The sequence below is a fragment of the Peromyscus leucopus genome, chromosome 2 (genome assembly GCF_004664715.2).
Source record: "Peromyscus leucopus breed LL Stock chromosome 2, UCI_PerLeu_2.1, whole genome shotgun sequence".
NCBI lineage: Eukaryota > Metazoa > Chordata > Mammalia > Rodentia > Cricetidae > Peromyscus > Peromyscus leucopus.
Window position 1 is genome coordinate 90,578,121 of NC_051064.1, and position 15,706 is coordinate 90,593,826.

At 42.7% G+C, this 15,706-nt stretch overlaps 1 protein-coding gene across 5 annotated transcripts in view; it reads right to left on the reverse strand.

Moving 5' to 3' along the window:
• Psip1 (PC4 and SFRS1 interacting protein 1) overlaps window positions 1–7,121 on the reverse strand; it is a 39,835-nt gene extending 32,714 nt beyond the window's left edge. For 3 of the 5 annotated variants that reach the window (XM_037202697.1, XM_028873284.2, XM_028873285.1), the window contains exons 1-3: window positions 6,939–7,121; window positions 6,359–6,569; window positions 2,916–2,992 (exon numbers count right to left, since the gene is read on the reverse strand). In XM_037202697.1, coding sequence (XP_037058592.1) covers window positions 2,916–2,992; window positions 6,359–6,430 — 149 coding nt within the window. In that variant the 5' untranslated portion in view covers window positions 6,431–6,569; window positions 6,939–7,121. The remainder of the gene's footprint in view (window positions 1–2,915; window positions 2,993–6,358; window positions 6,570–6,938) is intronic. The other 2 variants (XM_028873283.2, XM_037202696.1) reach the window with 1 other exon arrangement.
• Between the last annotated feature and the right edge of the window lie 8,585 nt (window positions 7,122–15,706).

The window sequence follows — 15,706 nt, forward strand, 5'->3', positions numbered from 1 at the left end:
TAACATAACCTTTCCAGAAAACTCTCAGGCAAGGTGAAACAAGGCAGTGAAAAAAAAACAAAAACAAAAAAACAAAACAACAACAAAAAAAAAAACCACTGTGGGCTGGATGGAGAGTGGGGAGTTGGCTCAGTAATTCAAGTCTTGCTACATAAGCCTGAGAACATGAATTTAGATCCCAGATCCATCCCACATAAAGGTAGAAACAGAAAAACCGAACCCACAAAGTTACCCTCTTTGTGCCCCCCCCCCACATAAACCATGCACTAACATACAATCAAAACTTGTGGTTAGAAACACCGACTCCCTCAGGCTGGAGAGATGGCTCAGAGGTTAAAAACACTGGCTGCTCTTCCTGAGGTCCTGAATTCAATATCCAGCAACCACATGGTGGCCCATAAGCCATCTATAATGAGATCTGGTGCCCTCTTCTGGCACAACACTGTATACATAATAAATAAATGAATATTAAAAAGAGAAACACAGACTCCCATGTTGGTTTGTTTTTTAATGGCCCTTTTGTTTCATTATTGTCTGTTTGCTTTCTGTTTTGTTTTAGCTGTGAGAGAGAAAACATAAAGTTGAGTGGGTAAACACAGGTTAGTTCATACAGGGCCTCATAACTAGCATTCAGTGCTAGCTCGTCATTTAAGTTATTGGTAATATTAGTAGGGAGTCAGTGAAGTTTTGGACCAGGAAATGGCATGATCTGAATGAAATACAAAGATAACTTTGATTATATATCTGGAGTACACCAACGTAAAAACACTTATAGGAAGGATTACAGCATGAACTTGAACTTGAATTTGAGGCCAATCAGGAGTTTGTGGGAAATGGGAGAGATTATCTACTATGAAATCAAGGTTAACATATAGACCAGTGTTTCTCAAACTGTGGGTTGCATCAGATATCCTGCATATCAGATATTTACATTACGATTCACAAAAGTAGCAAAACTACAGTTATATTTTTACAGTAGCAACCATTTTATAATTATAGTAGCAACAAAATGATTTTATGGCCGGGGTCACCACAACATAAGGAACTGTATTAAAGAGTCACTTTACGGAAGTTGAGGAGCACTGACCTAGACTTTTGGGTCTAGTAATGCAAAAGCTTTTAACTGGGTCCGTATCAGAACCAGTTACTAAAAATCAGTTTTGACTAAGCTAGGTCTAAGATACCATGCATGGTCAGTATACCTAAGAGGTCAGGGTCTAGTATTCAAAACTTGACTTCCGCAAATATATAAATGACAAAAGGCTTAAGGAGAATCAGATTTTTGTACATTGGGAAAATGATACAGTAACCACTGAATTCTACTCTAAATGCACACAAGCAAATCTTTAAGGTCAGGAATGGTGATGCACAATTTTAATCCTAGCAATCCAAAGACAGAGGCAGGTCAGTCTATGAACTCAAGGCCTGCCTGGTTTACACAGCAAGTTCCAGGCCAATCAGAGCTATAAATAAATTTCAAAATTAATCAATTATGAGTTAGTACACTTCTCCTGAATTACTACTTCTTTATCTATATTCTTCCTTCCCCATCTCTCTAAACTCCTGATTATAATAGACTTCCATCTTAGAAAAAATCCAAATTTAAAAATTCAAATAAATAATTACCCTCCCAAATTTTGGGAACACAAAAGACCACCATACACCTACTTCATCATTAATTTATTTTAAAGAATTGTTTTAGAAGTTAATAACCACAACAATATGGATACAGCAGCACTGTCTTTCCAAAGGTAAATGGTATGTATATCCACTGTAGATTAAAATATTATAAACCTATTTTGAAATTAAAGTATTATTAACTTCCCAGGTGAAGGTGGTGCACACCTTTAATCCCAGCACTCAGGAGCAGAGGCAGGCAGATCTCTGTGAGTTTGAGGCCAGCCTGGTCTACAATACCCTTCAATCAGTCTCATGTGGTTACAAGAAAGAAAACAGTTCAACATTCCGCTGTACAGAATACTAACTTCCTTTACCCAATCAGTTCTCTAGCCATACACCCTCCTGGGGCAGGTCAGACAGACTGCCTCTGGTGTCACAGAAACACACAGGGCGTCCTGCTTCTCTCCTTCACACCATTTGTGATGCTAGTAAGACCTAACACAGTGCCAGGTAGTCCTTATTTTACTAACAAAGAATTCTCAAAGCCTTGCTACTTGTAGCCAGCCATCACTCTTGAAAAAGTGGATATTACTAAGAGGATAACTTTTTGATCACATAGCATCTATTATTTTTTTCACTTTTTTTTAACTCTGAAAACTTCATACATGTACATAGCATGCACATTCTGATCACTTCCACCCCTCATTCCCTGTGTCCAACTTTCCCTTTAATTTCTCCCTTAATGTCTTTAATGTACTGTCTTAAATCTCTACCTTAAAACAAGAGTGCCCAGTCAGGCATGAGGGCACATTTATATCCCAGCACTTCAGAGCCAGAGGCAGATGAATCTCAATACCAACCAAGTCTACACAGTGAGTTCTAAGCCAGGGATACACAGTGATATCCTGTCTCAAAAACAAACAACAAATGTCCCCAGCATTGAATTGAAAAATAAATTTAAAAATTTTTAAAGGGGACTTAAAGGCTTATTATAAAATTTCAAGATCACTTTTAAGTTTACTATCTCAGCCCAGATACGGTGGCATTTTATCCTCAAACATGGGAGGCAAACACCGGCTGATCTCTGTGAGTTCAGGCTTGCCTGGTCTACATGGAACAAAAGAGGCCAGCCAGGGCTACATAATGAGACCCTGTCTTTAAAAACATAGTAAAGTTTTCTACTTCATCGTCACTTCCCCTTGAAATTTGAAATCTCCACTTGCTTTTTGTTCTACGCCTAACCTCCCTCTGCAAAATGAACTGTCATTTGAGCTGAAAATGCTAACAGGACTTACGTCTCATGAGTTCCAAAAAAGAAAATGGGTAGTTTGTTTGTGGGTGGTTTCACTGCTCCATCAGGAACTTCATCTACCTAGAAGAAAGATCAAAAAAGTTATAAGTTTTTTAAATGTTACGCATCTCAACACACGAGTGAACTCAGGATAAAATACCCCAAATGGATCTGATACAAAATCAAGTCATTTTACAAATCCATTCAAATAAGTTCTAAAAGGCAAGATTTTTTTCCCCCTAGAACTCATTTGGTAGCAAAACCTATACCATGCCCCACCCCCCTTTTTTTGGTTTTTCAGAGACAGGGTTTCTATGTGTAGCCCTGGCTGTCCTGGAACTCTCTAGCTCAGGCTGTCCTTGAACTCAGAGATCCACCTGCCTCTGCCTCCCAAGTGCTGGAGTTAAAGGCTGTGGCACAACTGTCCAGCCCAATAGCAAATCTTAAGGCAGTGTACCACAATTAGCTTTCCTAAAATCCCAGTTACTTAATCTTTAACCACATTTGACACCAAGCATTTCCTATAGGGCATCTCAATCCTGCAGGAGAGCTCTACAAATCTAAGAGTAACGGGAGGCTAGAGAAGTGGCTCAGCGGTTAAGAGCACGGCAACTCTTCCAAAGGATCTGGGTTCACACCCGCATAAGCCCCTTTCAATCACTTCTTCTAGGTCTCCTCAGGTACTCACATACATATGGCATACAAACATACACACAGAAATAAATTTTTTAAAAAACGTAAAACACAGGAAGGCATTACTTCCCAATGTTTGAGTAAGAATAAGAGTCAGAAAAATGCTGGGCTGTGGTAGAGCATGCCTTTAATCCAGGACAGCCAGGGCTGTTAAACAGAGAAACCCTGTCTCAAAAAAAACAAAAACAAAACAAAAAACCCACAAAAAACACATTCAGCTGCTTCTAAGAAAAAGAAAATGAGAGGGAAGAGATTAAAAACATTCTATTCCAATCCAAATGAACTCATTAAAAGCAGAACTTGTAACTGGCGAGATGGCTCAGTGGTTAAGAATGCTTGCTGATCTTTTCCAGAGGATCCAGGTTCAATTCCTAGCACCCACATAGCAGCTCCAAACTGTCTAACTTGAGTTTCAGGGATCTAAAATCTTTTGTACAGTACAAGTCACGGAAGTAGTGTACGGACACACATGCAGGCCAAACATCCATAAGCATAAAGGCTTTTAAATTACTAATTTTTAAAGTGGCGGTGGTGGCACATGCCTTTAATCCTAGCACTTGGGAGGCAGAGCCTGGTCTAAAGAGCAACTTCTAGGACAGCCAGAGCTACATGGAGGAAAAATAAATTTTAAAGAAAAGAAGAGACCCATTTAAATCAATAGGAAAATATTCTGATCCTTCAAAGGCTATTTTTACCTTTAGTAGCACTAACTCTTTAATCACCCAAGATATAGGGAGGATGGTATAGAAAAATAAAAAATTGTTTTTTGTTTTTCAAGACAGGGTTTCTCTGTATAACAGCTCTGGTTGTCCTGGAACTCACTCTGTAGGCCAAACTGACCTTGAACTTACAAAGACCCACCTGCCTCTGGAGTGCTAGGATTAAAGGTGTGCAGCAGCAGCAGCAGCAGCAGCAGCAGCAGCAGCACACCACCACCACCACCAGCAGCAGTTGAAAAAAATTTTTATTTTTTAAACTATTTTTAACTAAATACAGGTGTATGTGTCTGCGTATGAGTATGCGCACATGTGATGAATATGTGCACATGTGTGCAAATATGCCAATGCTGAGCTGGAGTCATCTCCCGAACACTGTGGTTTGAAGCAGCTGATGTGAGTGCTGGGAACCGAACTTAAGACACACTGGAAGAGCAGCCAGTGCTCTTACCCCCTGAGCCCCTTCTCCAGCCCTCAAAAGTAGAAAATTTTAAAGCATTTATACCTGGCTTCTAACTACATGGAACTCTGAATATGGGTATCAGATAACCCTGGACTTTACGACACCTCAAAATAAGCATGAATGTCTTAATATCCATAGTGTGTGTGTGGGGGGGGGGGAGGACCTTAAACCTTCCCAAGTCCAGCAAGCCTTAGTTAAAGTTGAAATACAATGTTTTAGAAGTGCATGGTTATAGAATTAAGAGAACCATATAGGAGGAGAAAGAAGTTCAACTTTAGGTCTAAAGATGTCTGCAATACATGTAAAAGTCAAAGCATGCACAAAGCAATAGTTAAGAGGGTTTCCTGTAGGAAACAAATGAGAACACCAAATACAGACAAAGTTTACGATTGAGAATTGTTCAGGTGAGGCTCTACCAAAAAGGTGTACCTATGGACGGGGGAACTCTGGGTAATGACTCTGTCTAACAAAGGGATTTCCCCAGCTTCCCTGCTGACAGGATTAAAACTATGGCATTTATCATTTTTAAGAAAACCCTTTCAAAGATTAGTTATGTATAGGAAAAAAAATAAATGAATCAGGCCGTGGTTGCGCACACCTTTAGTCCCAGCACTTGGGAGGCAGAGGCAGGTGGATCTCTGTTCCAAGCCAGCCTGGTCTCCAGGACAGCCAGGGCTACATAGAGAAACTCTCGAAAAACAAAACAATGAAATAAAAACAAATAAATTGTATAAAAAAATTACAATTTCAGAACACCACAATTTATTTTTTTAAATGATTTTGAATTATCTAGTCAAAATTCTTTAAGTACTATCCATCAATGTTCTGATCCTAGGCACCATTATAAACTAACAAAAAAAAAAAAAAAAAAAAAAAAAACACTTTTTTTTTTCTCCTGAAAATGGAGCTTGGGTGTTTCATGTCACATCTTGAGTCCTTAAGACTTCTCCGGTTACAGTTAACCCAGGGTATGGTCTAACCCCCCCCCCTTTTTTTTTGCCTATGGAGAACAAAAAAAAAAAAACGTAAAACAACTTCTTCAAGGTCATAAGGCAAGGAATGTGAATAAAAAGGTCCAAGTGCATCACCAACTGTAAATCTTGTATTAAATATGTACAAATCTAGTTTAATCACATCTGACATACAAGGGTTTGTAAACTGCCTATTTCGTTGACGACCTGTATTTTATTCAAAATTCTAAAATTTAAGGAAATTTCAAGGTTTCACTCATTTTTAAACATAAAAACCATACTTGATTATTTCATCTACAATGGAACATGAACTGAATGTCATCTCTAAACATTTCCTGGGAAGAACACCTGTCAGAGACTCAAAAGCAAGCCGGAGGGAAGCCGCGGGTGTGAAGGAAAACCTAGAATTTTACAATTACACAGAGGAGTACTGGGAAAAAAAAAAAAGAAAGAAAACTAAAATGAAGGGTTCCAAGTAACGGTAACGGGAAGCGAGGGAGAGGAAGGACAGAAAGGAACCGGAGAAGAAACGATGGGAAGGCAGGCAGCAGGCCTCTGGAAAGGCTGCCGCCGCACCGCTACACCGGGGCTACAAATCACTTACTCGAGCTGGCCAATGAGGATAACCTTTCATCTTGGCGAAGATGAGGTCTCCAGGTTTGAAATCGCGAGTCATGTTTGGAGGGGCGACGCCGGGAGTCCCAAGACCAGAAGGGGGAGCAGCGCAGCCGCGATCGGGAGATGCGAGCGCGGACACGAGCTGCGCCTGGCGGGCCCGCGGGCGGGGGAGGATGCCTCGGGGTGTCCCGACGCGCCTGCGAGGGACAGCAGGGAGGGCGGTTAAAGCGCAAACCCCGGGGAGGGGCCGCGGGGAGGAGGGCAGGGGGAGGGGAGGCCGCGGAGGGGGAGGGGGAGCCGCCTGCGCGCCTCCTCGGAGCGCGGCCTCGGCCCCGCGCAGCGCCGGGGCCTGCGGCGGCGGCGGCCGCCACCTGAGGCAGGGATGCTGCCCGCCCGGCCGCCCTCCCTCCCGCCCTCCCCCCGGCCGGCCTCCCACCCCACCGCTCCCAGGGCTTTTCCCACGGGCCGCAGCCCACGAGGGAGGGGCGCGGCGGGAGAGGAGGGGAGGCAGCGAGCGCGGCCGCCCGCTTCCCACCCGCGCCGAGCGGGGGCGGGGCGGCCCTCACCTGCCGGGCGGCGACGCTGGGGCTGCGGGGCGCGCTGGCCGCCTCTGCCCACGTCCACGCCGGCCACCTGCGCCACCAGCTGCCGCAGAGGCGTCTCAACGGCTCCGAGCTGCAACCGCCACCGCCACTGCCGCCGCCGCCGCTGCGCCGCTCCCGCGCGGCTCCCGCTCGGCGCCCGCTAGCGCTGGGCCGTACCAACTGCTCGCCCAGGTGGGGGTGGCGCGCCGACCGGAGAGGCCCGTGGCTCGCAAGCTGAGCTCTTGGAGACCCGCGGGTCCCACAGGTGTCCCTTCCTTCAGGGAACTGAAAACAGGTGCGGCGGGACCCGCGTGAAGGGGAGGGCCTCGGGGCGACGCCCGCGCCCGAGCTGCCCGCCTCCTCCCCCCGCAGCTGGCACGGTGGTCGCGCCCGGCCCGCCCCTGCTGGCTGCCCTGCGTGTGTGTATTTGTATGTGTACTGTATGTAAAAGGCGGGGAGGGAGGAAACGATTGTTGTGGACCCGGTTTGGGGGCGGGTATCCGGGCCTGTAGCCCACGGCTGCAGGTTTAGGAGAAATTGGCAGTCCAAGGTGCTTGTTCTCTCATCCTTCTCCAAGGTGGGAGTACTATATGTAATGCTCCTGCGCGGTTTACATCATCCAAAAAGAGGAGCTGTGCAAAAACCCAGAGATCAAATTGGACGGTGAAGCAGTTGCAGGGTGTGCACCTTGTAGGCCTCGCACACATCGCAGAATGGGCTTTGCAGTCTCCTTTTCCTGGGGATGTAACATGAGAAAGCCCTATTTCATTTCTTTGACATTTCAACCACAGAGAACCGTTAAGAAAAATGCAATCCTAGTGGATGCAAAACGCGAAGGGTACAAAACAATGACACCGAAAGCCTAGTTAGCTTGTTAGGATATGGATTTGGGCCCAAACTAAATTTTAGCTGCACTTAAAATTTTATTTCCTTAAAAGACTGGTAGCTAGTAGGTGGTACACGAGAGAAGTGTTACTAACCCCTACTTATTTCGTCTCTTAAAATACTCTTAAAGGGTTTCTAAAGGTGGTCTTAATTTTGATTCTTTAGCCAATGCATATTTTTAATATTTTGTAATATACCCAGCCTTCTGATATGGATTGACACGTCATGATTTTTACTGAACCACAACCATCCGATTTTACTTATCCATTAACACCCAGGTTCCCAATATATATATGGTAAATTAGAATCCATTTAAGTATTTAAAAAAATGAAACTTTTCTCTCATCCTTCATTGAATCTCCCCAAAATGCTCTTATAATAAAGCACTGTTTGGTGTTGAATATACAGCCAATGAACAAGATAAGATATTTCCTATATAAAACAGGCTAAAAATATTAAGAACATTAAAAATATTAAAATATTTAAATATTGATATCTATCTAGTACTGCTTTTAAAAAAAAAGATTCACAGTTGAGAATAAATCAGGAAAAGCTTTGAATAAGCAAAAATTAAGGGATTTCATTTTTTTAGAGGAATATTCCTTGCTTTCAAAGGAAATAAGACACCCCAATGTTAAATGTGCTGCAAGGGAGCATCTGTAGATCTGCATTGTGCAGAGGGTTCCATGTAGAGCTAAAAGAAATAAAGGGAATTACTGGTGACATGTCTCCAAGCTTCTCATTCTGAACTTGATATTTTGTATTTAGGGGGCGAGGTTGCATGACAAGAAGGAGGTAAAACTGATTCTTTAAGACTGGCTTATTGCTGGGCATTGGAGGCACACGCCTTTAATCCCAGCGCTCAGGAGGCAAGCAGGTGGATCTCTGAGTTCAAGGCCAGCCTGGTCTACAGAGCAAGATCCATGACTGCCAGAGCTACACAGAGAAACCCTGTCTCAACAAAAATAACAACAAAAAACTGAATTATTGATGTTTCAATGCAGATGTGAGCAGAAAGAGACCCTTTTTTATGTGACTGTTGATTAAGAAGGAAAGCGGGGAGAGGAAGGAAGAAAATGCAAAACTAAGCAATTACCAAAGCAACTGTCAGGTGTGGGTGGTAAATCATGGACCTGAAGAGGGACAGAAAGATGTCTAAAGGGAAAGTGTCTAATCCTGAGTACTAAATATCAAAGCAGCACCGGCTGTCATTTTTTGGGAACACCCCCACCCACCCATTGTCCTCAATTCTACAGGGCCTTGAAACTGCAATTGTGCTCAGGCCCCAAGGCATGGGCTTCACCTGAGGACCAGCTAGCAGCTCAGCCCTCCCCCATCCACTGGTCTGAATTTTAACTAGATCCTGAGAAGGTTTTGTTTTATTGTTTTTGTTTGTTTGTTTTTGTTTTTTGGTGTTTTTGTTTTTTTTAGCTGTGGTGGGGGCACTGCCTATGGAGATCAGGGGACACCGTGTTCCAGCAGGTTCTCTCCTTCCCCCATGTGTGAGTCCCAATATTAAACTCAGGTCACCAGGTTTGACAATGGGGTCCTTATCTACTGAGATACCTTGCTGTCCCTCTTCCCATCTTAGGTGATCCTTACAAATATTCCAGTTGTAGAGAAAATTCACAATCCACTGGACGTTCCCCACAGTGGTCAAGTCTATAATCCATGCATCAGTAAAACTCAGGCTGGAGGATGAGAAATTAGAGGCCAACCTGTAGGCACAGCCGTTTCTGAAAAAGAGAGACACACACGGAGAAGGAGAGAATGTCAGATGAAGATCTATATTGCTAACGAAGATGTATATTGTGTTAGTGCTAAATGGCGGTGACAACAAGTCAAGGAGGTGGTTATTGTGAGTGGGGATAATCAGGAAATAAAGAGAAGGGACATGCACTTGATGTATTAGGGCCGAACCAATATGATACTTACACTCACTGTACATTTTGGCAGTTTTAGCTAGTGGTAGTCTAAAACACAACAGGCGATACCTTTTAGACAACAAATCAAGGCAAAACAGGTGGTGGTTTCAGCCTCTGGAGAACAAAGGGCCATGATCCCTGGGAACAACAGTTCTGAATCTAAGTGGGAGGGTAGAAAAGGAGTGGGGGATGGAAATGACTGGGTGTGTGAAAACCACTGGCAAAGCTTTGCTCCTTCCCCCACGGGAGAAAGAACACACTTTCTAAAACTGTAAGCAGCTAGCCAGAGAGCAGGCAAACCTAAATGTGTTTGGCCAAACACAGCCACATTCTTCCCATTCTGCAGATGAGAAAGCAGGCTTATAGAAGTTAAGCAACTTGGAGTGAAGGAGTCGGGGCCAACTTGCAGCCCTTCTGTTCTCTGCTCTACGCCCTTTTGTGATTTTACAAGCCCTCTAGGTTGCCCAGGAAGGCTGGAGGGTGCCGAAGAATGAGAATGGCCCGTAATTAGAAAAAGATGCTGGAAGTAGATGCAGGCCAGTTCTCTTATTGCAGCTTCAAATTCCCTAACAATCTCCCCCGACCCCACCCCATTCCCCAGATGGTCCCATCTACCAGCTCTTCTGTTAACTCTTTCTGGGCCTAAATAATTCAACCCCAAAATCACACCTAGCTATCATCTTCTAGTGACAATAATTTCTTATTTATGATCTTCCTAGTCTTAAAACTACTTAGAACAAACACTGTCCTCATCAGTGCCTGTTTTTTACTGGTACTCAATGCTTTTTTTTTTTTTCCAAGATGGAGTTACTGAGTGAACAGTAAGAATAGACAGATGATAAGCCCCGACACAACTCTAAATCTTTAGGCTAAAACAGGTCAGAAACACATGAGGCTGTGGCATGTGCGCCTCAGGAACTTGAGGCTGGAGCAGTGGTTCTCAACCTGTGGGTCCAGAAGGGATCACATATCAGAAATTTACATTAAGATTCATAACAGAAGCAAAATCACAGTGATGATGTAGCCACAAAATAATTTTATGGTTGGGGTCACCACAACATGAAAACTGGATGAAAGGGTTGCAGCATTAGGAAGGTTGAGAACCACTGGGCTGAAGGATCACAAGTTGGAGGCCAGCCTTTACCCAGCAGGCAGGTGCCCTGAGGTCAATCTTCAGGGCTGGGATTTTTAAATTTTCTGTGTTTATTAATAACCCTAACTAAATGAAGATATTCATATTTATTTTATGATTTTTTTTTTCATCTACTTTAAGGTTGACTTTAAAAGCAGTAATGTTTTTTTCTCTACAAATCATTTAATAGGACTAGAGAGATGGCTCAGTGGTTAAAAATGCTTGCTGCTCTCCCAGAGGACCCATAATCAGATGCAGATACCCAATCACAGACCCATACATACATCATACATACATACACACTACATACATACACACTGCATACATACATACATACTACGTACATACACACACTGTTTTAAAAATAAATTTTAAAATTATTTATTTAAATTTTAAAAGATATTTAATGAATGAAACTTGATGCTTATTACAAAAATATTCCTTCATACTTTCACACAATTCTTCCCTTTCATACAGATTTGCTAACCTACCTCACACTTAATAGTAATTACTGATCTGTTTTATTATTGCTAATCCCAAACATGCAAGGAGAAAGACAGGCAACTCAAGTCATATTGGCCAAATTAATTAAAACAAGCTTTTTGATTGTTTGGCTTTTGTTTTGTTGGTTTTTTTTTTTTTCTAGATGGGGTTTCTCTGTAGCCCTGACTGTCCTGAGACCAGGCTGGCCTCAAACTCACAGAGATCTGTCTACCTCTGCCTCCTGAGTGCTGGGATTAAAGGTGTGCACCACCACCATCCAGCTAGTTTGGATTTTTGCTCACACTTTTTTTTTAATGTAAATATCGCTGACTTGTTATTATGTTTTCCACAGTGATCAGCAGAAAATTTTGGCTTAAATACATCTATTTTCAAGATTTATTAACCTAGAATAACATGAAAATTAAGAGTTTTTAGAAAATTGAGTTCATGTACAGATTGGAAAATACAGAGTACTTGAAATGGATTTTTAAATTTTCTGTGTTTATTAATTACCCTGCGGGGGCAGAGGGAGTAGCTCAGTAAATAAATACTTCCTGTGCAAATGAGAACATGATTTCAGTTCTCAGAACCCATGGGAGAAAAAGCCAGCAAGGATGGCAGGCACATGGATGTGTTGCCAGTGCTGGGAGGTAGCAGAAGATCCTTGGGACTAGCCTAGCCTACTTAGAAAAAAGGCCAGCAAGAGATTCTGTCTCAAAAATAAGGTGCATATAGCTGGGCAGTGGTGGAGCACGCCTTTAATCCCAACACTCAGGAGACAGAGGCAGGAAGATCTCTGAATTTGAGGCCAGCCTGGTCTACAGAGTAAGTTCTAGGACACCCAGGGCTACCCTGCCTCAGAAAAACAAAACATAAAATTTTTTAAAAGTGCATTGTTCCTAAGGATTGACACCCAAGGTTGACCTATGGCCTCTACATGCACACTCACACACATGCATGTGCACCACAGAGATAGAGAGAGAGAGAGAGAGAGAGAGAGAGAGAGAGAGAGAGAGAGAGAGAGAACACAGAACCATGCATTTTCAATTTACATTAGTATAATTTTTTTTCTTTTCCTGTCCTTTTCTTCCCTCCCGATTCCCTTCCTTCCTTTCTCTCTTCTCACCTGTGCTGGGGGATGGTCCTTTTGTACATTGTGAATATGTATTACTCTCATTGGTTAAAAAAAAAGCTGTTTGGCCTATGTCAGGGCAGGATAAGTTTAGGCAGAACAATCAAACTGAGGACTCTGATGAGCCAGCTGCCCAAGATGCAAGATGCCAGAGGACCAGTAAAGCCATGGCCATGTGGCAATACATAGATTAATAGAAATGGGTTAATTTAAATGTAAGAGCTAGTTAGCAATAAGCCTGAGCAACCAGCCAAGCATTTATAGTTAATATAAGCCTCTGTGTGGTTTTCTGCTGGGTATTTGGAAACAGATAGTCGGAAGAAAACTCTGCCTCTGTTTACATTCCTGTCTTTCCTTTTTCCCTTCAACCTTTTCTGCTTGTTTTTTTGAGACAAGGTCTCATGTAGTCAAGGCTGACCTTGAACTGCTGCTCCTCTTGCCTCAACATCCAGGATTATAGGTGAATACCACCACATGCAACTTCATTTGTGTAGCTTTTTAAAAATACTTTGTAAATATTTGTTTGGGGGGGTTGTTTTATTTTGTTTTAAATTGGCCTGAAGTGGTGGCATACACCTTTACTCCCAGCACTCTGGGAAGCAGAGGTGGGTGGAACTACGTAAATGGAAGTTTCTGTCACCAGCAACTCCCAAATACCCAGAAACCACTTCCCAAATTATTGACTCAGAGGCTTAATATTACTTATAAAAGCTCAGCTGGTAGCTTAGGCTTATTACTAACTAGCTCTTACACTTAAATTAACCCATAATTCTTATCTAGTTTAGCCACATGGCTTGGCACCTTTTCTCAGTACGGCATTCTCATCTTGCTTGCTCTGCATCTGGCTGGCGACTCCTGACACCATCTTTCTCCTTACCAGCATCCTCAGTTTGGCCTTCCCACCTAACTTCCTGCCCAGCTACTGGCCTGTCAGCTTTTTATTAGCCAATGAAAGCAACACATACTCCCAGCACACAGAAGGACCACCCCACTGCAGAGGATCTCTGTAAGTTCATTGCCACACTGAATACACAGTAAGTTCGAGATCATCCAAAGCTACACAGTGAGATGCTGTCTCAATAATTTTTTATTATATTCTTAATTATTTATTAATGTGTATGTGAGGTTAAAGGACAATTCCATCTACCATGTGGGTCCCAGGGATCAGTTGAGGTTGTAGTAATAGTTTAATTGCAGAAGGTATCATTGGCAGGTTTCAGCCAAGGGGCACCACCAAGGCATACCATGCAACAGAGCTCATGTAGGGTTGTTGTTGTTTTTTTTTCTTGTTTTTTTTTTTGTGGCGGGGGAGGGTGCAGAGATGGCCTCTAAGTAAGAGCAGAAGTAACAGAGAGTGGGGTGAGAAGGGCTTGCTCTTTAGAAGGGGATACAGCACATGCGAATAAGGAGCGTGCAGTGTCATCTCTTGGCTGCTGCTGCTGACATGTCCTGCTAGGTCCCCGAGGGCAGGCCTGTGTAAATGCCTGAATGCTAACAGTTGTCTCTGGTTATTAGGCTTGGTGGCAAGTGCTTTTACCCAGTGAGACATCTCACCAACCCTATTAGGTGGGTTTTTCAAAAAGAAAGAAAATGGAGATGCAAGGGAGGGTTTGAAGTGAGAAAAAGGGAGGGGGAAATTATATGCAAAAATTATATTAAATAATTCAAAAAAAAAAAAAAAAAAAAAAAAAAAAAAATAAAAAAAAAAAAAAAAAAAAAAATTTAAAAAGAAAATTTTTAAATAGAAATATTAAATGGAGCCCATTTAGGTAGTCTATATTCTTTACCTAATTTGGGTGTTTGGCCATTTATAATCAGATGGGTGGGGTTGTTTGTTTGTTTTATTTACTTATTTATTTGTTAATGTGTGTAAGTGTTTTGCCTGTGTGTATGTGTACTACATGTGTGCTTGGTGCTCATGGAGATCAGAAGAGGGTTTCAGGTCTTAGGAACTGGAGTTACAGATGGTTGTGAACTGCCATGTGGATGTTAGGATCCAAACTTGGGTTCTTCGCAGGAGCAACAAGTGCTCTTAAAACCACTGAGCCATCTGTCCAGCCCCACTAGATGGGTTTTAAATCTGTGTTTGTGTGTGTGACAAGTATAGGCTTTTCCTCATGTCACTAGCATACTATTAAGACAAAAGTGAATGTTATTGCCATTTTCATATATGTAAACACACACTGATCCTGTTTACCCCGAATGTCTCTCTCATCCCTCTTCCATTTCCTTTACTTTCAGATGGGTTTTGTATATGAATGTGAGGGTGGTATATGTACATGTTCATGAGGGAGGGTGCATGTGCATGTATGTATGCTTGTGAAGGCTAGAGGTCAACTTCAGGTATCTTTCTCTATTGCTCTCGTGTTGTGTGTGTGTGTGTGTGTGTGTGTGTGTGTGTGTGTGTGTGCATGCCATGGCATGTTGAAGTTATAAGACAACTTGTGAAAGTCAGTTCTTTCCTTCCACACTATGTGAAGATATGTCACTGTGGTTGGTTTAATAAAAAGCTAAACGGCCAGTAACTAGGCATGATTTTTCGGGCAGAGAGAATGCTGGTGTAGCTGAAGTTTTCCTGGTCCTGCCTGGCCCACGGTCAGGACAAATCTCTTCCACTCACATCCCCCAAGTAAACACACAGAGATGCTTATATTATTTATAAACTGTATGGCCATGGCAGGCTGCTTGCTATCTGTTCTTATATCTTAAATTAACCCACTTCTATAAATCTATACCTTGCCATGTGGCTCATGGCTTACCAGTATCTTACATCATGTTTCTCCTGGTGACTTGCAGCATCTCCCTGCCTCAGCCTTCCACCTCCCAGAATTATCCTCCTCCTTGTCCCGCCTACACTATCCTTCCTGCCTGGCTACTGGCCAATCAGCGTTTTATTTATCAATCAATCATAGTAACATATATTTACAGCATACAGGACATCCCACAGCTTGCTGGGAAGAAGAAGGTAAAGTCACCAGACAGACAGGGAACAAGAAATGCAGGAGGAGAGGTCAATGTCATGAGTCATGTGGTAACACATAGGTGAATAGAAATGGGTTAATTTCAGTTATAAGAGCTAGTGAGACAGGCCTAAGCTATCGGTCAAGATTTCATAATTAATAATAAGTCTCTGTGTCATTATTGGGGAGCCAACAGTCCTACTGAAAATGTCCCACTACATGCAGGTCCCAGG